This window comes from Mastigoproctus giganteus, chromosome 1, assembly GCF_048544385.1.
Source record: "Mastigoproctus giganteus isolate SK-2022 chromosome 1, ASM4854438v1, whole genome shotgun sequence".
Classification (NCBI taxonomy): domain Eukaryota; kingdom Metazoa; phylum Arthropoda; class Arachnida; order Uropygi; family Thelyphonidae; genus Mastigoproctus; species Mastigoproctus giganteus.
The window spans coordinates 189,475,317-189,499,702 of NC_143575.1; the positions used below are offsets into that span (position 1 = coordinate 189,475,317).

Genomic DNA, 24,386 nt, shown 5'->3' on the forward strand with positions numbered 1-24,386 from the left:
CCATGGGCCCTAAGCTAAGAGGCCAAACGAACAACTCAATGGTACTAGGCAACGGCAGGATCTGATTGAAGGGTTTAAGGCTTTGAACGGATCGATAAAGCTTAATGCTAATGGAATCCTTCCTCTTGCTCAGTAAGGGGACATAAATTCAAACTAAGGAAGGATGGTTGATTGTTGGAATAAACTTCCATCTGATGTTGTAATGGTGCACAGTTTGAATAAATTCAAGAAAGAATTAAATTATCTATTACAGTGGATGTTTAAGTGATATTCTTGCATCTTTTTCCACTACTAATACATAATAAACAAAATGCAAATTACCTTTGAAAGCTAAACCATAACAGAATTAACACAAATATTCAATTATAATGAAGTTCATTAAGGTAAACAAATTACAGATCAAGTTAATATAAAAATAAAGAGAATGGAGTGGTCAAACAAAAGATTCGAAGGTAATATGATTGTAACAATTTTTTTTATGTGGTACAACAGATAAGATGAGATTTCTTGAGCACCACGAGATGCAATATTTTCTCTCCAGATATGCATGTGGCCCGAGTAACTTCACCATGAATCCCTAGGTTATATGTCCAAAATTGCTGTTTGTAATAAGCAAGTGCAGTTCTTAATACAGGTGTGGGCAGTGTGTTTCATAAATCAAAAACTAATACAGTAGAACTTTGATTGTCAGGGTACGGGACTGAGACCATGATGGATAATAGAATATGTACATTAAAAACATTATAAATACAACAGACAGGTCATCTAACTTGTCTATTTTATTACATAATACATAACCTATTGAAATTTAATTAAACTTTATAATTATTTATTTTTTACTAGGTCATCAAAAAAATCATGGTACAGATATCTACATACATACCCATTTTTAATATTTTGACTTGCATTGGTCTAGTAATGTCATAAAAAAATTTAAAAGAAAACAATATTACATTTCTTTTCTAAAAAAAGTCAGTCAATTTCTTTTGTTTCATTACCCCTCAGCCTTTTGAGTTACGAATTTTACGCAAAAGTAACACTTGCGTAGCATCTGCTTCTTCTTGTACCTCGAACCATTCAATGCACTTTGACAATATAGTTTCAGCTTCACAGTGGCTAATTATGTTTGTTGTTCCATCAGCAGCAGCTTTTTCTTCTTCTTCTTCAGTTTCAGAATCATCTGAAATTGTCATCACTCTTTGAACAATTTCATTGTTGTCTAAAATTTTGCATCTGACGTCCATTTTGTCCATATCCAGCCAATCATTTACTTCCTCCATCAAAATATTTTTAAAACCAGGAACATTTGAACATAACTGCAAAATTTCAGTTTCTTTTGGAATAGTTTCTGTATCATTTGAATATATTTCTGGCCACAACTTATTCCAGCTGCTTTGTATTGTTAACTGGAACATCATTCCAGGCATCAGCAACATTGAAAATTGCATCTTTTTAAGTGTAGCTTTTTCAAAACTCTATCACATCTAATTTATTTTCTGCCGAAACAAGTTTTTGAATGAACATTTTGTGATAATGACATTTCATACTCTAAACCACATCCTGGTCCATCGGTTGAATGAGAGATGTTGTGTTTGCTGGCAGAAAGTGGCATGATATTTTCCCATCATCACTTTTTAAATCACATATGTGTATGGGATGAGTAGCCACATTGTACATCAGTAGCATTGCATATTGTGGTAAACCTTTTGATGGCAAATGTGACTTGCACATGGTTACAAATATTTTATGAAACCAATCATGAAATATATTTAACTAGCAAAGCATTTAAATTAATATTTTTAAATGATCTTTTTAAATATTTTTAAACACAACCAAATGCAATTTATGACTACTGCTGGCATTAGCATATACCATTATATTGATGCGATCTTTTACCCTGGTGCCATATGTTCAGTCATTGAGGCCAGTCTCATCGCAGTTGTATATTTGGTCTTTAACCAAACTTTGATCAGCTTTTTCCTTCTGTAGTTTTTCACAATAAACAGAAATTGCAGCTCTATCTGCACTTAGCTTCTCACCCTGCATCGATAGCTGTCAAATACCACGGCAAAACTTAAATTTGTCCAATCATCCGATGCTAGCCTTGAATGAAGGATCTCCACCTAGTTTTTTTATTGATTTCAATGGCCTTTTTCGATTATTATAGGTCCTGACAATGGAATTCCTTGGCTACGTTTTTGAACAAACCATTGAAACACTGCAGTATCCAATTGTTCATTTTTAGCAAGCTTCATTTTTTTACGACTTTTAACATTATCCTCAGCAGTTTTCATTTTTGACACGTGGTTTTCAATTTTGTCTGTATCATGCTTTATATCATTTACTGTTGTTCTTCCTATTCCATAAACCAATACTATACTTGTAGCACTTTCACCTTTTCTTAGACGATTGATTATTTCAACTTTTTGTGGTAATCCCAACACTACATCATATGTTTCTCTGTCATTTCAATGGGTTTACTAAATAAAAATTATTAAAATATGAAACAAGAGGTTAAAGTAAAACTGATACAGTGAGTTGTAAACAAAGACTGGATGACACATGGTGCCAATATCACAATGCATTATGGCATAGTGGGGTTAAGTGATGGACAATTGAAAGTTGCTTTGTCCCATTACTAACAATAGCCTCATTTACGTTCCTTATTTTTTAATCTCCATTGCCCCATTTTGAAATTGACTGCTTTGAAATAACACCAGAAGAGGTTGCCATTCAGGTGCTCAATGCTGCCAACAGACTGATCAGGAGGGAGCAAAGATTTCCTCCTAGGCAATCCTGGGTTTTTGAGCCTGCATATCACGAACACACACACTTCTACAAATACTACATACAAATTCCTTATATAGATAAGAGTGCCAAGCTCTGATACTAAATAAAATGCTAACATATACAGAGGCTTCAGATCACTGTTACAATTACAGGCAAGTTTAAACAGGATGTTGATCCAACATCCTGTTTTTAAACTTGCTAGTTTTAGAATTGTGGAAACTGCCAAAGAAAATCATGTACAGTAGGACCCTGTTATAATGCAGTTTGCTTTACGCTGATTTGCTGTAATGTTGTTCTTATATTATAACCTGTATCTCACTATAATGTTCGTTTACCAGTGACAAAATAGTGCATTACATTGTATATATATATATACATATATGAGCTCTGCGAGGATCATAAGTAATCACTCAGTACAGCGTTAGACATCATTCATGGCGGACAGTCTCTCGAACATCGTATCACAATTAATGCAATGCAGTTACATTTTCAAAGGGTTAATAATGGCAGATAAGACTGAAAAAGCAACAACATCTGGATGTGGTACAAAGACTACAAAGGAAAGAAAAAGATTTGAGTCTGAAAATTAAATTAGATGTTTTGAAGCAAATTGATTCCAGTTAACGGCAGTGAATAAGTGCAATCATTTAGGACTGGCAGGTTCAACTGCAAGAACAGTTATAAAAAAAACAGAGAATGAATTTTAGCAGTGGGATATATAGCTCTTCCACTGCAGGCAACTAAATTGACTAGAGACTTCTATGGAGAGACCTCTAAATAATTTTATTGAAGATTATATACAACAATTCTGTTAAGTTCAATTATTATTAAAGAAAAAGCAATTAGCCTATATGAAGAACTGGAGAACGTTCAAGTTGAGAGAAAAAAAAAAAAAAAAGGTGGAACCATTTAACAGATTTAAGAAGCACTCTAACCTACACAAAATAGCAATCCAGGAGCTGAAACTTTCCAAAAAAAAAAAATAATATATATATATATATATTGAAGAGGCATGTTATACTGTCAACAAGTTTTTAACAGACGAAACAGGACTTTTTTTTGGAGATGAATGCCTAAAAGAAGCCTCATAAATATCGAAAGAAAAAAAAAAAAAATGTGACAGGCTTCAAAACAGTAAAGGATCAGTTTTATTGTTGGGTGTTAATGCTGCAGGGGATTTTAAATTAAAACCCCTTTTAGTTTACCATTAGGAAAATTCAAGGGCCCTTAAAGGTTTTGTTAAATCAAACCTACCTGTAATTTGGAAGGTTAATAAAAAAGGTTGGGCAACCAGGCCTCTTTTCGTTGATTGCCATCCTGAATTCTTCTGTCCTGCAGTGGAAAGATACTGTGTGAAAAATAATCTTGATTATAAAAGCAATTCTGATCATGGACAATGTGCCAAGAAAAGAGAGTTTGGAAGACTTGAAACAATCATATAAAATAAAAATATTTCATATTCCTCCAAACACTACATCTCTGATCCAACTAATGGATCTAGGTATTATTGCTACATTTAAAGCCTACCACATAAGAACACCCTTTCCCAAGCTGTTAAAAGCCATCAACACTGATGAAAATGTACCAAGCCTAAAGGGAATTTTGGAAATCCTACACCACTAAAAAAAGATGAATGTAGTGTGAAGGAAAGTTTGTAAGGACTGCATAAAGGATTCTCAAGAATCTGATGATTTGGTTGAGAATGTTAAAGCTCAAATTGTTCAGCTTTGAACGGAAGCAGGATTAGACAAAATTTACGACGATGTACAAGAAATAATCAACAATGACAGGGATGGCTTCTGTAATGAACTCATGGAAATGACAAAAGAACAAGTGTGCAATTGAGGGAGAAGATGATCAAGATCCTATTATAAGAAACGATAGAGTTTCTGACTGCAAAAGGACTTAGTAAAACTTCCGAACGCTTTGAAAAAATGTGTGATTATTTCTGGGAGAACAATCATGACATGGAACGAAGCTCAAAAGGTAATAAGAAATGAATCCATATGTGATTTTGTACAAGAAGAAGAGGGGGGGGGGGGCAAAGTACAACCCAAAAACAACAGCCTAGGGCCATCAGATTAATAAATTCATAATTTTAATTAACATTTTTAAGTTTAATTTTGATACATAATAGTTACTTGCCACATAATTATACATGTATGTAATTAAAAATTCATAAGAGTTACCTCTATTTTTCTCCATAGGATTGCTTCTCTTCCAAACTCTCCTTGTTTATATACTGTTTGAAATTTAAAATGATTAAAATAGTATATTTTAATTATGAAAATCATTAAATATACCACATTAAAATCAAATAAATGCATTTGATTCTCTAATGCTCATACATCTCTGGGATCATTCTAAGTCTACGCATTCATGAGCTTAGAGAATCAAATGCATTTATTTGATTTTAATGTGGTATATTTTAATCATTTTAAATTTGGAACTGGGTATAAATAAACAAGGATAGTTTGGAATGGAAGCAATCCTATGGAGAAAAGTAGAGGTAACTCTTAATGAATTTTCAATCAGATTTAGAATAGGATATATTGAGCCTTGATTGCTCTTGGTTTATAGAAAATGTGTATGTAATGTAAAATATTTTATATGTACAAATTTTTGGATTAATTTTTACCAACATTTGCACATATTTTCACTAATGTTTATTATCAATTAGGAAATATCCTATGGCATAGACCTCAATGCCACATTCCTATGGGAATATGGTGCTTGTATATTGCCCCGTTTTTCTGGAATGAATTATCAGCATTAAGTGGGAGTTGCCTGTAAAAAAAAAAAAAAAAAAAAAAAAAAAAAATAGGTTCATCAATGAAAAAGATATTTTCAAAAATATTTATAGATACAACTTTTGGGAGGAATCCAAAAAGTGTGAAGGGCATGCTCAAATGTGTTTTTTTTTTTTTTTTCATTTTATTTTGGAAATGTGAATTATGAATTCATCCCATTGCAAAATGACAAACACCTACAGCATCAATAGGGCAATTTGCAATGAGGGTATCCTTAAAAATGGAACACTGGAGATTAATTTCTCTATCACAACACTGCTTTTGCTCACTCTGTTTCAACCACACAAGAATTTGTGGCCAACAACTGTATGCTTGTTGTCTTCTACTCTGTATATCTTTCAGATCTAGTCCTTTGCGACTTTTTCCAAAATGAGTTCTGCAATGAGGAAGAGACCATCTGATGAAATTATCATGATCAAAGATAATGAACAACTGCTGACTACACCAGTGCAGTTTAAAACTCAGGACTTACACTGTCCTTTCTAACAATGGCTGAATCATTGAACTCTGCGTGCTGTCTTAGGTCACAAGAAAACGTCTCTGAAGATGACTGTATGGACCAGCTCTAAATACAACCAGTACAAAGAAACATAAGCAGTATTAAACTGTTTATGTTAAAAAATATTCTGTGATTTCTGAAAGTGTTTCCACGTAATGTAGTGACTTGCAGGAACACAATTAACTAAGCTTGAAAAATAATATTTGAGTAGATCAGCTAGAATCTGATAGCTGATCTACAGAAATGGTATTCTGAAAACTTTCAGAATTTTTTTTTTTTTTTTAACTTTCTTTAACTGAATAGCTGTATTTTTTTTTTTTTTTTTTTTTATGTGGCCGAAAATTGAGAGAAATTTATCAAAATATGAACCCTTATTAATCATCTAAAACCTGCAAGTTATCCAGAAGGAATGACAACTTTGAAAAATGAAATTCTGCTGATTTTACCCTTCATGTTTATCATTTATCAACCCTTTACCCTCCATGTTTATCAAGAAGTTTAAAGTTGTCTTGAGAAATATAGATGTTAAAAAATGACTTACTGAAGATGCCAAAGCTACATTTACTGTAGTTGTTCCTGATGGCACAATAGTTGTAGAAGCAGCAGCTGAAGGAGTAGCCACAGTGGAGGTTCCAGTGGACATGTCAAAATGCTATTCTAACTCACAATCCCATTAGGAAACTGTAACAAGAGAAAAGTAAGATTGCTATGTAGTTTCTAAGCTATCCAACATGGTTAAATTGTATATGAATTATATTATATATATATTTTTTTTTATTTTATTTTTTTTTTTTTCAGTACAGGTATCCTTGAGGTTACAAGTATGTTTTTGAATATATCAATTGTACTTTTAAGAACATACATAAAAAATGCTTGGAAGCCCACAAATACTTGTAGAGCTACACAATGAAAAAATAAACCCTGTCTTTCATGTGAGTATTATATAGTCAGGTTGCTGGATGTAGGCTACCCTGCATATGGCAGCAGTAATTTTGTCATTGGTGCCCCAGTGATCTACAATTTTATTATTAGACATATGGTACAAGGAAGCCTGAGGCTTTTGTTGCACCAGCCAAAAAAAAAAAAAAAAAAAATCTCGGTTACCCGGTCTGTGAGAGAGAGAAGGAAAACACCAAAAAAAAAAGGTAATATCCAGCTCAGGACCCCGGATGCGCCAAGCCCATACTCACCAGCGATCTGTCTGTTGCTACTGGCAACGGTCGGTTGTATATTTGAAAACTTTTGCCTGACTTGTGTACTTCACATACAAATCATATTAATAGGTCATTGTATGCATTGTGCTATACTTCAGACTCGTTTGATTATCAGATAATGCACTTTAGTGGTTTAAAACTTCTATACTGTACTCAATAAGTAGTAGTAGTGGCATGTGATGCAAGAAAGCAAGTGTATGAGCTTATGCAGAATCAGCAAAAAAAAAAAAAATCACACCATTCCCTCCAAATGCCTGTCCAGTTCCTCCTTAAATTCATTTAAACCTATCAACTTCCACAACGACAGATGGAAGTTTGTTCCAGCAATTAACCACCCGCTGGCTAAAGGTAAATTTCCGCACATCTATTCTACATCTGTCTTTTCTTAATTTGAATTTATGCCCCCGTAGGTTCGTAATCTGAACAAGTGGAAGGATCCCATCAGAATTCAGCGTGCTCAATCCATTCAAGGCCTTATACACCTCAATCAGATCACCACGCAGGTGCCTAGTCTCCAGCCACTGCAATTTGCAGAACTTAAGCCTCTCTTGGTCTGAGGATCCCTTCATTCTCCTCACCAATCTTGTTGCTATTCTCTGTATACGCTCAAGCAAATCTACATTCTTCCTAAATTAATTTACTGTGTGTTTCTGCATCCCCTTAATTTAGACCTATTCTGTCTCCTCCTAATTTAGGTCTAAATCTTGAACAAGCTTTACAATTTGCATTTAGTAACATCATGATAAAGTCTACTGAAAGAATTTAAAACCTGTCAAAAGACAATTGCCTTTACAAAAGCAATTTCTCTCAACTTTACTCTTGACAGTATTATGTCTAAATATATTCCACATCAATAATATTATGAGAACTGCTACTTAGTGGTTCCTTTATCTAGATATTCTTCATGCTCATATGAAGAGTCATCGGTGATAATCAGATCAAGAATGTTGCATTCTCTTGTTATTTCATGCTGCTATAAATGCTCATCCAATAACTCCAAAAAATTTCTGATAGTGTGAGTGACCAATCCAGAAATTCCAATATAAAATATGGAAAGCCAAAATCCAAATTTGCTTCATAGGAGAAAAGGAAATATTTACAGCCAGTAGTGGTTGGTTTTTTAGTTTTAAAAACCATACTGGACTTCAATGTTCGTATCTCAGGTGAAAGTGCAAACAAAGACACTGCTGCAAGATTTCCCAGTGAATTGAAAGACATCATCGAAGAAGGTGGCTACATGGACGAACAGATTTTCAAAACTGACGAAACTGAACTGCTCTGGAAAAAAAATGCCCTCACAAACTTTTTTAGCTGAAAATGAAAAAGGCCCAATCTGGATATAAAGCATCAAAAGATCATTTAACACTTTTGTTGGGTGAAAACTCATCTGGGGATTTTAAATTGAGGTCTCTACTCCTGCCTCTCTTGTTCTGTTCAGAGCAGAAAACCTAAGAGCTCTAAAGGGTCCATAAAAAGCACATTGTCCATAATTTGGTGATCCAATAAGAAAGCATGGATTATAAGGGAATTTTTCACAGAATGGATCACAAATTATTTTTGTCTGACTGTTGAATGTTACTGCAAAGATAAATATCAAGTTTTGTTGCTTTCAGATGATACACCAGGCCATCCACCTGAAGTTTCTGATCTCAATGAAAATGTAAAAATATGCTTTCTTCCACCTAACAATAACATCTCTCCTACAACTCATGGATTAAGGCGTATTATCTGCAGTGAACTTTATCTCAAACGATTGAAGCTTTAACAGGAGTGGAATCATCATCTTTACAAACATTTTGGAAAAATTATAACATCAGGAATGCAATCGAAAATATATCTGCATCTTGGCTAGAAATCACTGCCAACAACATACGTTCTGTTTGGTAGCATGTTTTGCCCTATTTGGCAAATGATTTCACTGGTTTTGAATCGCAAGTTCAGATAATTGCCAAAGACATTGTGATGATCTGAAAAGACTTGAGATTCGAAACTTTGGACACTGCCAATGTACGTGACTGCAATGACTCACATGCAAATGTCTTAGATCATAGGTTCCCAAAGTGGGCGGTACCACCCCCAGTGGGTGCTGAGCCTTCTAGGGGGGCAATAGTGGGTTCAGAAGCAATTGGGGGGCGTTCAGGCGGTCTAAGGCTCCTTATCCGTATTTTTATCTCCTCAGGGTCCAGTGGACCCAGTTCAAAGGTCAACTAATAAATTCTATAATTTTTACTCTATGGACACAGCTGAAATTCACTATAGGTGAAGCCAGAACTGTTTTCTTCGATTTTCCCACTTCAATTTTCAAAAACTTCTATTGAATTTCACGCAAATGACAAAAATGTGACATTGTGTGTATTTTTTTAGACCTTTTTCTGTTATTTTCTAAACCCACCCTAATTAGCCTAGGGCCTTTGAAACGCGAGCTACTGTGAGTTAACATAAGAAGAAATAAAGCGAAACAATAGCAACAAATGTTTTTGAAAGGCGTACATTTTTGCTGTTTAGGAATAAGTTTCATTACAATCATCAGTCAAAAGTGTGATAGATAAGTGGAGTCATACAAAGTGTAAATTAAATCTTTTATTTTGTGAATATTGTTGCAAATTTTATTACTTCATTATGTCTGAATCGACAGTACAGTATTGAGTATTTGAAATACGGCTTTATTCAGTCTCCTATAAACCAATTATTACCTATGTGCTTGATTTGCCAAAAAGTATTTTCAAATGAAGCAATGAAGCCTTCTAGGTTATAAGAGCATTTGACTAAAATGCATGCTGACGAAAAGGATAAAGATTTGTCCTATTTTCAAGTACTAGAAGAAAAATATTTCAAACGTCCAACTATATCAAAACTTTTTGCATCGTCCACTAAATAAAATAATGACGGATTACAAGCTTCTTATAATATTTCATTAATCGCAAAAGCGGGAAAACCACACACAATTGGTGAGGAATTAATCTTGCGGGCAGGAAAAGAAGTAATAAACACTGTGCTTCATAAGCATCAGATATCATCAGGAAAATTCCTTTTAGCAATAATTCAGTGCAAAGAAGAATTGATGAAATGGCTGAAGACTTTGAAAAATCATTGTGCGATTATTTGAAGACATGCCATTCATTTCCATTCAACTCGATGAATCAACTCTCCCAAATAATGAAGCACTACTCTTATCATACGTACGATTCATAAAAGAAGAAAACGTTTGTCAAGAATTATTATTTGCTAAAAATTTGGAAGTGGATACAAAAGGAGAATCTATATTTAATACCATGAATAAGTTTTTTCAAGAGAAAGACATTCCTATTCGTAATATTTTATCTGCTGCTACTGATGGGGCTCCAGCAATGACAGGGTGCCACAAGGGTTTCATAGCACATTTGAAACAAGTAGTACCAAATGTACTCACTATACATTGTGTATAGTGAGTACAATGGGCACAACAAACTACATAGTGCATATCCCACACACTTTTAAATCTCTCGCTTGTCCGACACAGAGAACACACGCGGAGATGGGAGAAATCCCAGGTCCCGTCAGACCCCGAACATACCTAATATACATTGTGTTCTTCATCATCAACATTTGGTTGCGAAGAATTTAAGTGAACGCTTGCATACGTCACTCCATTACGTTATTAGAGCAGTCAACAAGATTAGAAGCAATTCATTGAGTGACAGATTGTTTAGCCAACTTTGTAGCGAAAACGATGAAGATTTCAATCGTTTGCTGCTTCACACAGAAGTTCGTTGGCTATCAAAAGGTATTTGTCTGAATCGATTTTACAATTTGTTTGATTCAGTACTAGAGTTCCTAGAAAACAGAGACGATGGATTGCGGGCCAACCTGATTACAACCAAAAATGACATTGCTTATTTGACAGACCTCTATAAAATATTTAATGAAGTCAATCTACAATTACAAGGTGATGAATGGAATTTAATTAAAACAAAAAATGTTATTGCCACTTTTGTGGGGAAACTTCTGTTCAAGCGGAATCTAGGCCAAGGGGAATATAGCCACTTTTCAAATTTATCAGCAGTGTCTCTCAAAAAGGAAGATTTACTTACATACTGCCAACACTTGGAGGTTCTCCATGCTGATTTTAATGAGCGATTCAAGGATATTCTAAACATAAATATACCAAATTGGGTTCTAGATCCTTTCTCACATGTAAACACAGCAGGATCATCAAATTTAGAAGAGGAACTCATAGAACTCACAACAAATGAAGAACTAAAAATAAAATTCAAAAGTGGATACCAAGAGTTCTGGCTTCAGAAATCAATACCGACGCTGTACTCTGGATTATGGGAAATAGTGCAGAAATTTTTAATTGCATTTCCATCTTCTTATTTGGCTGAGCATGGGTTTAGTGCTGTAGTGAATTTACTTTCTAAGAAAAGGAACCGATTGCATATAACTGAGTGTGGCGATTTACGACTGTTTTTAATGAAAGTTGAACCCGATATTAACAAACTTTTAAAAATGCATCAGGCTTATCCTTCACATTAGTTTGTTATTTTTTCTTTGTATTTTTACTTTATAAGTTCGAAATAAACAATTTTGTAATATATTTTATGGTGTTTTAATTATTACAATAAAATTCTTAACTAATGCATTTGCAATCTCTTAATATGTATTCCGAATTTTCATATTTAAACCACTGTATGAAACTGTGCATAATGCTATTCGAGCATACACTTTACATATGGGCTATGTTTCATCAAAATCGGAATAGCAATAACTGTGTTCAAGGTGAAGCACATATTGGCCACTACTTTTTCAATAATTTAATGGCATAAGCAGTAATGTATCATTAGTTGCTATTTATGTCGAAAATATCAAACAGCTTGAACACGGAAAACTGTTATAATGGGGGGGGGGGGGGCGTTACAAAATTTATGCCTTGCAAAGTGGGCGGTGGCCCGAAAAAGTTTGGGAACCTATGTCTTAGATGATGCAACTCTCCTTGAAATTGACCAAAAAAATGAAAGTTTTTCATTAATTCACATGGCCTGCGAGGCAATTATGAATGAGATTCAAATGTTGAATGTAGCATCAAGATATGGAAAATTTTACAAGGTGGGATTTGATGCTATAAAGACTTGCATGCTCAGAAAAAAAAAAAAAAATTTCACCAGACTTCATTATTGAAATACCTAAATAAACAATATAAAGCATTTTTCTAATCTTTCATCATGTTACCTTTTCATTAATAAAATATTTGCAATATTTTTTATATTCAAATCCTTTTAATTGGTTATCAAGCACAAATTGTTTATAGACTATTTCTCTGGTATGCATTCAATTAAAACCCATTATAATTATACTGTACCTAAATCAGCACAGTTTCGGTACCAATTTAATTATCAATGCTATGTGGGGTATTGACACACACACACACACACACACACACACACACACACACACACACACACACACACACACACACACACACACACACACACACACACACACACACACACACACACACACACACACACACACACACACACACAAAATATTAACAGAAAATAGAACTGTTAATAAGAATATATAAAGCAAATGAACAGAGATGTACAGTGACTTTGAAATTAAAAAAAAAATAAAATAAACTTTTAATGGAAATGCTAAAAGGCAAAGGATGAAAAAAATAAATAAATTTAGGAACCATGGATTTGAAAATAATGAAATATCACAAGGCTCAACGGTAAACACTATACATGGCCTCTTGACCTATGGCAATTTTATTTATGCCGATTTGCTATTTGAATTATCCACCAGTTTGAAAAATTTCTAATAATTAGCCGTAATTAGCATTAGCAAGGGCACATGATGTAAAAAAGCAAGCTTATATAGCATCAGCCAAGAAAAAAAAAAAAAAATCCCCCCCTTCTCATTTCACCATCCACTCGCTCCAAATGTTTGTCTAGTTCTGCCTTGAATCTTTTTAAGCTATCAACTTCTACGACAGATGGAAGTTTGTTCCAGCAATCAACCACCCACCGGCTAAAGGCAAACTTCTGCACATCTATCCTACAACTGTCTTTCCTCAATTTGAATTTAAGCCCTCTCAGGCAATTATTCTGAGAAAGAGGAAGAATCCCATCAGCATTGAGCATGCTCAACCGATTCAAGGCTTTATACACCACAAGCATTTCTTTAGTATCCCCCAAATATTCTGTAAATATTTTATTCCGTGTTGCCGCCACCAAAATTTACTGTGATTAGCATTATTGGGCATGCATTTGGGAATACATTGGTATACATATCTCATTCTATATACAATGTTGCATTAGGTAGCAGCTCTTTATTAACACTAAATTTATTTTAAAACTCAGTTTGTGAACTTGAATATTGGGTTTATAATTATCTGTGCATTATCAGGGTTTATTGGGTACTTTAATATTGTGCCTTAGAATTTTTTTATAAATTTGTTCTTTAAAATAATAAAAGTGGAACTGTGTCGGGTCATAAAAGTAGAAGTACAACTGCCAGTGAAAATGTGGCTATAAGAAAAATGGAAGTTATCAGAAGAATGGAAGGTGGGCAATCACATCCTACAGATTGTAGGGTGCTACATATCACTCCTCCATTGTAACAGCAATCATGAAAAAATTGAAGACAACGGAAACTGCAAAGAAAAATACACCTCTTATATACTCACGTGGTTGTGCGGTTGAAAAAAATGGAAGTTACTTTCTCTGTGAGTTGATAAGTTAAATGAAAGAAATATTCCTCTCAAGCAAAGTGTTACTTGTAACAACAAAGCATTTGTTTAATGACATAAAAGAAAAGTGGTGATAAAGCTTTCACAGCAAGCAAAGGCTGGTTCGCTAATTTCAAGTAGCAAACTCAAATTTACAATATAAGAGGAGAGGCTGCCATTGCTGATAAAGAAGCAGTAAAGGCATATCCTGAGCACTACAAGTGACTCGTAGAGGAGGTGAATATCTACCTGATTTTGTTTTCAATGTGGATGAGACTGGCCTTTACTGGAAGAAGATGCCTTCAAGAACTTTCATCTCCATGAAGAGAAACATGCTCTGGATTTACACCTGCCAAGGACCATTTAACCCTTCTTTTTGGCAGAAATGCTTCAGAACTGTCAAACTGAAGCTATTGCTCATCTATCACTGTAAAACACCAAGTGTGATGGAGGACTCATTAGAGCAAATTTATCAATCATTTGGATTTCAAACAGAAGGGTTAGGGTGACAAGTTGTCTTCACAAACTGGTATACAGATAATTTTTGTCCATCGGTACATCACTACTGTGATGAGAATAATTATCAAAGGAGGGTGCTGCTGCTGTTGGACAATGCCCAGGACATCTATCAAACATTTGGAAGATATGGACAAGAGAGTGAATGTAAAGGTTGAATATCTGCCAGCAAATAGCACCTCCCTTTTACAACCAGTAGCTTCTATATTACCTGATAATTTATATGCATCCCATATATATTTTGTTATGTGCCACTAGTCTCGGCAGTTGATGTGACTACATTTAGGGCTAAGCTTTGAACACTGTCTCTTAGCTGGTATAAAAGGCCTACTACATCCCTAAATGCTATCCATTTATAATTTGCTGCTGATAATATCATCAAGTTGGTCTTGGTCCCACTGAACAGATTTCAAAAACTGTCTGATGCAACTGTAGTCATCATTAGAAAGTAAATGCCTTTCCATTTTCCACTGACAGCAGTTACAGCTTGAAGTAAATCCCACATGAACACACTGTGATCACTGCCACCTAGCTGTTCTTTTATTTGCAAATTCTTATTGCAAGAAGAGTCACTGATGATAATCAGATCAAGAGTACTGCTTTCTCTCTTTGCCTCTCTAACATGCTTGTGTAGAAAACAGTCATGCAATAAAATCCACATCTTACTGCTCTGTGAGTGACTACCCTATCAGGTCCAGTTAATTTCTGTGAAGTTCTTAATTATAAGACATTCTGATTTTCTAGTTCACTCTATATGTCTGTACAGTTGTTCGTTATACTTATCAGAGTCACTAGGCCTGTAACATACTTCTACTCTCATTTTTGTTTTCCCGGTGCTTATGTTACACCAAATTGACTCAACCTTTCACTGGCCACCTATGCCAACAGGGTGCACTGCCTTAGATTTTACGTGCTTCTCGAATAGGAACATAACTTCCCCACGTGTCCTTTTCATACATGTTATTTCAGCGTTTCTCAAACTCTTCCATGAAAAATCATAATTAATAATTTAAAAAATAAATTAAAATAAATAAATTTTGCATATTTGTACCATACACCACTTTTGTATCATAAGATTTAACATAATTTTTTTTTCGGTTGTTATATACTGGCATAGACTAATAATCAAATAAACTGTGAAACACTTTATTGCAGCGTGCTTTTGCATAGAGAAGTATGCATAGAGGTAATGGCATCTACAAAAAAGTAGTAATGTAGTGATCTAATATGCCATTCATATGCGATTTAGTCTGGAGTACACGGGTTGAAGGAGAGGAGAAAGCGAACCAATATCATAACTAAGCTCAATCCCTTGAATAAATTTTTTTGATAATTATTAGTATTTTGAAATATTATTATTAAAATGTGACCATGGATTTGTGGTTGAAAAAAGAAATTTTAAAACGAGAAGCAAGTACTTCTAGTATCGCAACTGTGGTCGATGAAAACGATCACAATATTGCCACACTTCAAAGTGAGGATGAACAATTGCAGCCTTTTGTTCCCCCAAAAATTCGAAGTGAAAAAACAGGAACCAACTAATAAAAGACCAAAATGAAAGTATCATGACAGTTATTTGAATTTCAGCTTTACATGTGTTGGAAATAAAGATGCTCCTGATGCGCAGTGCGTCATATATAATAAAATATTAGCAAACAGTTCTTTGGCTCCTGCTAAACTTGTGTTTTGTAAGTATTCCAAGAATATGTTGAGAGATTAAGTGTTCCGTGACTAAAAAAAATTTTGGGAAACTCTGTGTTATACTGTCCACACTCAAATTTTGCATATGTTATGTCTCAGTGACACAATATCTCAGATAGCTCCACATTCATCAAATTTATTTAATATGCTCTTAGCATTTAGTACACACACAAAGATAAATGCACCTGGTTTTACTTTTTGTAATCCTGCTGCATGTTCCAATAGAACCAGTGCAATCACTTAAACCTCTGCCTGCAGCTGCTATTAGTCTGTATATTCCCCCCCAGCCAGCAATTTTCCAATACACCTAACATTGCCTTGATAGTCGCCAAATATTCTTGCACCACTTCTTTTTATGTTTGTCCCATCCCTGTAATATTGGTTTCTGCTGTTAATAATAAGCACAGCTCAAGAGCTATGGTCTTTCCAGGGTAAAAATGATTAACGAGGCTCTACATCTTTCCTATCATGTTTAGATAGAATTGTACACTTTCCATTTTAATCCTGACTTGTGATTCTTTCTCAATATTGTCCTGTACTTGTTAAGTAAATCCTCAGATCTCCTATTTTTAATATTGTTAGCATCAACACATGCAACAATGTCCGTTTTTGTGCCCTTAAAAGATGACAGCTATTCTATGTCAGCAAGTTTAGTCCCTGGGAAATGTACCCTGGTCCTATTCCACCTATCTTTTTGCACAATGTATTTCTCCTTTTCCTGACAATAGAGTCACCAACTATAGTGACTTCATGTGGAACCAAGTATCTGTGCGGTTGAGGATGTTACTGTGGTTGTCTGATGATGGAGCATGGGCTCTAGCATTGGCCTGGGCAGCTGGATGGGTCTGTTTTAAACCTTCAAGACAATCAATCGAATTCCCTAAGCGCTTTGGCAAAAGGGTAATTTAGAAAAATTAAATAAAAGTTTAATAGGGCTATATATTAATAGAAATTTTGCCTGCTAATACTTTAAGATCAAAGTGCACCAGGTCTAAATGGTGAAATATCACAATATATCCAGCAGTGAAAATTTTTAAAAGTATGTAGGCCTTGAAACCATGCTCTTCAGAAAACTGCCAATTCCACAACTGACAAGCAATATTTTGTACACAAAGCCAAGAACCTATGTGCCTTGTTTAGATGGCAGCAAAAATTTCTTTTATGGAAAAAGTGGGCACATACAACTGTTTTTTTTATGTTGATGTTCTATAACAATTGTTTAATGATCCTATTATAACAGCAGTCTGCATTTGCCTTTCTATCAGCCTTAAGTTACAAAGTGGCCTAAGACCCTAAATTTATTTATATATAGATAAATTTATATTAATATTGGAAAATGATGCACCAAAGTAAGCTTATACAGCATCAGCCAAAAAAAAAATATAAATAAATAAAATACTACCCTTATCACCTATCTATCCCTGCTAACAGTCAACTACCCTCTTGTGGAAAGCAAATTTCTGCATAACTATCCTGCAACCATCTTTCTTCAATTTATGCCCCCACTTATGTGCATTACATCACTAATGGAAATTCTTCACTTAACATCATATTGCAAATAACACAGGCTAAAAATTGATCTCTGAGAGATGCCTTCTTTCTTTCTTTCAAAATGAGAAAGATTTTAAGTGAAGTTCTTGCATTAGCTTTTGTTTTTCTGTTCAAAATCCAACAGTGGCACAACCAGATTTATTCTAACGGAGTCGTATACAAAAAAAATAAAAATAAAATAATAATATATATGTACATACACATACGGTATAAGCATGACCTATAGGCAAGAGGGTTGGGGTGTAAGCAATGGTAAATACCTTTGTCAAAACAATACATAGCCAGCACATAAAATAACTTTGTTCTACGAGATTTACCATAACAGCCCCACGTGGGTAACTATATAATCAAAAATAACTTTGGAACTTATACAGGAACTTCTATAATTTCATTCCAGAAATTGTACTATATGACTCACAAATGAATAAAAGCTACTTGCCAATTCGGACAAATAAATTAATTAATCATAAATTAAACAACAACACAACTATATAAAGCTGACTGCATGATGAAAATGTTACCTTTGCACAAATAAAATAAAACTTGTTTGTCACATAAAACTATATATAAGCAACACACATACTTTAACAACAAGGAATCCACATAAACAACGAGTACGTTGTGAAGTGTCACTTCTGTATGCCAAACTCAAATCCATAGTTACATTTCCATACACAAACACATATCCATAGTTGCATTTTACTAAAACATAATTTAAAAACAACAAACCAGCACAAAAGGCTGCACTGGAACACTTCGTACTCAATCGGAAGTACGACAATCTCAACCACAGATTAGTATTCTGTGATTTCGGCAAAGTGGCTTAGTAGATAACGTGCTCTTTGTAATTTTATTGGGTGATGAAAGTCACGTGCTTCAAATTATTTATATAATCTGCAACAGGGATCGCTTTTTATTTCTTTATTCCTAATATGTATAAACCATTGAGTAGTAAGATATGTTATTACTCTGTGATGCAGCTGATTTATTAAACTAATAGTAAGCGTGCAAATGCTGTGTTATGAAACAAAGTCGTTCATTTGATTGCATTTTCAGTGATTGAACCTTGTTTTTTATTTACAGTTGTGCGCTAATTTTCATTCTAGAATTTGTGCTGATATATTTTATAATTGAAAACGAATGATTTATCCAAGCAAAACAAATGAATTTGTTTGCATTGACAAGTTAAAAAGAAAAATAAACATACGCAACCAGGCGGAATAAATTTTCTGAATGAACGTGATTTTCATTAGATGATTTTGTGACATTCGTTTTGGCTGCCCTGCTTTTAATTTTAGGCTACAATTCAGGTAGAACTATAATATTTTTTTAAAAAATTAACTAAGTGAAAACATGAATGGTACTGATGAGGAAGAGGGTCCAGTCCAATTGAATTCTGCTGTAAGCAAAGAAGTCTTCATTTTAATATTATTTGTAGTTATGTTTATAGCTCTTCCTGGCTCATATGATATTACAAAACACGGTAATCTAGTCTGTTATACACAAAAGAAACAGTCGAGTAACGGGGCTAACGAATGTTTCAAATTTGCATATCCCGTCTGATCTGCGTTAGTTACTTATTATATAACTTGATTTTCAGCAACTCCCCATCGAATTGTTTATGAACTCGATGGAGAGTTACTGAAAAAGTATAATTCCTACTATATTTATAATTTCAAGTAATCTTTAAAGTTGAAATTACTTACACCTGTAACAGATGAAGTTACTCTTCACAATCCTATTGTATGGCAGTAAGCTCCGTATTTAGGGCGGGGATCACGAAGAGTAACTGTATCGTTTAATTTATTATGATTACTGATAGGCATAAGCAACAGGTCGTAATCGAATGAATCTTAATCAGTTATGGAAATAACATACCTGATTACGGATTTTCATATCCATTATCAGTTATGGGTAATCAAATGGAAAGGTATAATTGGAAATGTGGGGGGGGGGGACACGTACAGAGAGAGAGAGAGAGAGAGAGCAAATATGTGTCAAAAGTCAATGAAGAATGTAATATGCTTTAGTTTTGACAGTATCAGTTCAATTCAGATCACTGGCATTTATTTTTTTATTAAACTTTTGTTTTTTATTTTATAATCAATTATGGTAATTGCTAATTATGATATCATAATAAATTAAAAACAAAATCTCAAGGGAGGAAGAGAGCTAAGCTTATTCAGGCAGTGCAATCAGAATGTCTTATAATGGGGGGCTTTAACTTTCCAGATATTGATTGGATCTTGTGAGATGATCATTTAAACTGCAGCAAGACTTATGGATTTGTGTGATGACTATATTCTACACCAGCATGTTAGAGAGGCAAAGAGAGAAAGCAATCTCTTGATCTGATTAACAGCAGTGACTCTTTATGCATTAAGAATCTGTAGATAAAAGAACCACTAGGGGTCAGGGATCACATTGTATTGATTTACTTAAAGAAATAACTATTGTTTTCAAAGCTTAGACCTTCTGTCAAGGGCAAAGGGAAGGGCTTTTGTTTTTGTAAAGATGACTACAGTGGTCTCAGACAGTTCTTAAATTCTATTCAGTGGGACCAACTAATGATGCTACCAACAGCAAATTCAAAATGGGAAGTAGTTGTAGAAGCTGCTAGGCTTTTTATACCAGCTAAGAGATACTATTCAAGGCTTAGACCTAAATGTATGTCAGAGGAAATGATGAGACTCGTGGCAGAGAATTAAAATGAACGGGACACACATAAATTATCAGATGATACAGAACCCTACAGGAGATACAAATTGGTCTTCAATCAAGCTGAAAAAGGCAAGTTAAGGCAGATCACAAGAAGTCTCAGGAAAAAGAATGTTAAGATTCTTTTTCTTGGCTGGTGCAGCATAAGCCTCAGGCTTCCTTGCACCATACGGCTAATAATAATAATAACCCATCCACTTTAACAACAACAGATGGAAGCCTGTTCCAACAATCAACCACCTGCTGGCCGAAGGCAAACTTCTGCATATATATCCTACAACCATCTTTCCTCAACTTGAATTTATGTCTCCTCATGCGTGTAGTCAAGTGGAAGAACCATTAACATTCAGCTTACTCAATGCATCAAACTCCTCAATTACATCTCCCAGCAGGTGCCCAGTCTTGAGACACTGAAATTTGCAGAACAGAACCCTTTCTAGATAAGAGCACCCTTTTGTTCCCTTCACCAGTCTGGTTGCCCTTCTCTGCACCTGTTCCAGCAGATCTGCATCCTTTCTGTATACAGTACTCAAGATATGGCTAACCATGGCCTTATACAAAGGGAGAATCACTTCCTTATCCCAGCAAGCAAAGTTTCTGTATATCAATGACAAAACCCCATGAGCTGCCCTGCCAGCATGTTTGCACTGCTCAGAGAATGTCATGTCTTACTGCACATTTACCCCCAGGTCTTTTTCATTCTCTGTTATCCTGAGTGTAGTACCACACAGATGATACATTACTCAGCTACCCATGTGCAGTACCTTGCATTTGTCAGTGTTAAACTTCAATTGCCATTTCTCAGCCCATTAACCCAATTTTCCTAGATCTTGCCGCAGTAGCATACCATCATTACTGTTGTTAACCACCCATCCTGCCAAAAGTATGTTTCATCTGCAAATTTATACATGAAGCCTGATATACTTTCATCAGTATCATTGATAGATATTGAAAACAATAATGGACCCAGCACTGAACCCTGGGAAACTCCACTGACACTAGTCCACAAAGAGCAGTGCCAATTGATAATCACTTTGTCTTCTTTCACTTAACCATCCCTTATCCATAGCAGTAACTTGTCTTTAATGCCACATTAGTCCAGTTTGTACAGCAGTCTTTTATGTGCAACAGTATCAAAAGCCTTCCTGAAATTAGCATTAGTAAAGGCACATGATGCAAGAAAGCAAGCTTATGCAGCATCAGCCAAAAAAAAAAAAAGAAAGAAAGAAAAAACCCTTCTCATTTCACCCATTCACTCGCTCCAAATGTTTGTTTAGTTCTGCCTTGAATCTATTTAAGCTATCAACTTCTACAATGACAGATGAAAGTTTGTTCCAGCAATCAACCACCCGCTGGCTAAAGGCAAACTTCTGCACATCTATCCTACAACTGTGATTCCTCAATTTGAATTTATGCCCTCTCAGGCAATTATTCTGAGCAAGAGGAAAAATCCCATCAGCATTGAGCATGCTCAAACCATTCAAGACTTTTTACACCTCAATTAGATCACTTCGCAGGTGCCTAGTCTCCAGACACTGTAATTTGCAAAACTTAAGCCTTTCTTCTTAAGAGCAACACTTTGTTCCATTCACTAATCTTGTTGCCCTTCTCTGTACTTGTTACAGCAGCTCTACATCCTTCTTAAAATGAGGCCTCCAGACCTGTATACATTACTTAAGGTCTGGCCTGACCATTGCCTTGTACAAGGGGATAATCACCTCCTTATCCGTGCTATAATATCATTGACAAGATACCAGAGCTACTCTTGCAGACCATCTGCACTGCTCAGAAAACTTCATATCTGCCTGCACAATTACCCCCAGGTCCTTTTCACTCTACCATTGTCAGTGTAGTACCACACGGTTGATATGTTACTCTGGGGTTACTGCTTCCCATATGCAGTACTTTTCATTTGTCAATGTTAAACTTCAGTTGCCACATCTCAGCCTATCTGCTCAACTTTTCTAGATCCTGTTGCAGCAGCATACTGTCATTAGTGTCATTAATAACCCTGCCGACCTTTGTATCATCTGCAAACTTGAACATTAAGCCTGATATACCATCATCAATATCATTAATAAATAGAGAAAACAACAATGGACCCAACAGTGAACCCTAGGGGATTCCACTAATAACATTAGTCCACAAAGAGCAGTGTCCATTGATTACCACTCTCTCTGTCTTCTCCCACTCAACCATCCCTTTATCCATAGCAGCAATGTGCAGCAGTCTTCCATGTGCAACAGTATCAAAAGCCTTTCTAAGATTCAAATATACGATATACCCCAGGGGCTCACATCTGGTGAGTATGGGCTTGGCACACCCAGGGTCCTGAGCTGGATATCATTATTCTCCTCTTTCTTGGTGATTCCCTTCTACTTTTCTCTCTCTCTCTCGTAATTCGGAATATTTTTTTTTTTTTTTTTTTGGCTGGTGCAGCATACATCTCGGGCGTTCTTGCACCATATGGCTAACAATAATAATAATAATAATAATACAAAATTATTCTTTGCATCCAGTTCCTTTGTGACCACATCATAGTATCCAATCAAATTGGTCAGTCAAGACTACCACTTAATAAACCCATGCTGTGTTCAAGCTATAACTGAAGTCTTGTCTAGATTATCCTGCAGTGCTCCTTTCTTTAACCAGTACCTCCATTAATTTCTCTGGAACAGACATTAAACTAACAGGTCTGTAATTACTCAAGTCACCTTTAGATCCCCTTTTATGAATTTGGATATATTCACACTTCTCCAGTTGTTGGGGATCTCCCCTGAATCCAAGGATGCTCTCATAATTATGGCTAAGTGTTTGCTTACTTCCTTTGCTGCCTCCTTTAATATAACTGAATAGATCCCATCCACCCCAGTCTTTCTTATGTTTATCTTCAACAATTTCTCCTCCACTTTGCTCTCAGTTATTACAAGATTATTTAGCTCACTGCCAGAGTTCAATTCACCTCTGGCATTCCCCTCCCTGAATAACTCCTCGTGTGTGAATGTAGATGCAAAATACTCATTTAGTTCATTAGCTACCTGAGCAGGATCATCAACAGTTGAACCATCGATATCAAGTGGACCGATCTGATTTATATCCGTCCTACTAGAGTTTACATAAGTACAGAACCCTTTGCTGTTTTTTTTTTTTGCATCCTTTTCCAAAGATTTCTTGTAATCTGCCTTTGCTTGCCTAACCTCCTTTGTGACTTGGTTACAGACCAACTTATATCTATCATAGGCTTCCGTGTCACCTGTTAATTTATATGTATCCATGCATTTTTCTTCTCTGCCACATGTCTCATTAGTTCATCTGACATCCATTTAGGCCTATATCTTGAACAGTATTTCTTAGTTACTATGAAAAGTTTAGTAGCTTCCAAGATTAATTCCTTCAATGCTTCCCATTTTGAATTTGCTGTTGGTCCCATCATCAGTTGGTCCCACCGTATAGAAATTAAATACTGTCTCAGACCACCATAGTCACCTTTACGAAAGCAAAAACCCTTCCCTTTGCCCCTGATGGTAGTTACCTCTTTGAGTAAATCCCACTTCAGCACACTGTGATCACTTCCGCTTAGTGGTTCCTTTATCTGCAGCTTCTTAATGCATGAAGAATTGGGCACCTCCGTAGCCAGGTGGGAAGGAGCAGCAGTGCGTAGCACACGCTTCTTGATTAGACCGGGGTTCGAGCCCGTTACCACCAAATATGGAGAATGTGGAAAGGTCAGGGAATGATCACCGCATATTCCCGGAGCAATATGGCCTTAGTTGCTAATGCTCCTAAAAACCAAATAACATAACAACAGTATGAAGAATCACTACTGATAATCAGATCAAGAGTATTACTCCCTTTAGTTGCCTCCCGAAAGTAAG

The 24,386-nt window shown here is 35.3% G+C and overlaps 2 protein-coding genes across 2 annotated transcripts in view; one reads left to right on the forward strand and one right to left on the reverse strand.

The window, feature by feature from the left end:
- Window positions 1-18,606, reverse strand: part of LOC150091384 (transcription initiation factor TFIID subunit 12-like) — an 85,941-nt gene extending 67,335 nt beyond the window's left edge. Inside the window, exons 1-2 of the mRNA XM_090383611.1 lie at window positions 18,377-18,606; window positions 6,641-6,780 (exon numbers count right to left, since the gene is read on the reverse strand). Of these exons, the coding sequence (XP_090239737.1) occupies window positions 6,641-6,742 (102 nt within the window). The 5' untranslated portion in view covers window positions 6,743-6,780; window positions 18,377-18,606. The remainder of the gene's footprint in view (window positions 1-6,640; window positions 6,781-18,376) is intronic.
- Window positions 18,607-18,994: 388 nt separating this feature from the next.
- Window positions 18,995-24,386, forward strand: part of LOC150091385 (coiled-coil domain-containing protein 174) — a 132,919-nt gene continuing 127,527 nt past the window's right edge. The window contains exon 1 of the mRNA XM_090383621.1: window positions 18,995-19,194. Within this exon, the coding sequence (XP_090239747.1) occupies window positions 19,147-19,194 (48 nt within the window). The 5' untranslated portion in view covers window positions 18,995-19,146. The remainder of the gene's footprint in view (window positions 19,195-24,386) is intronic.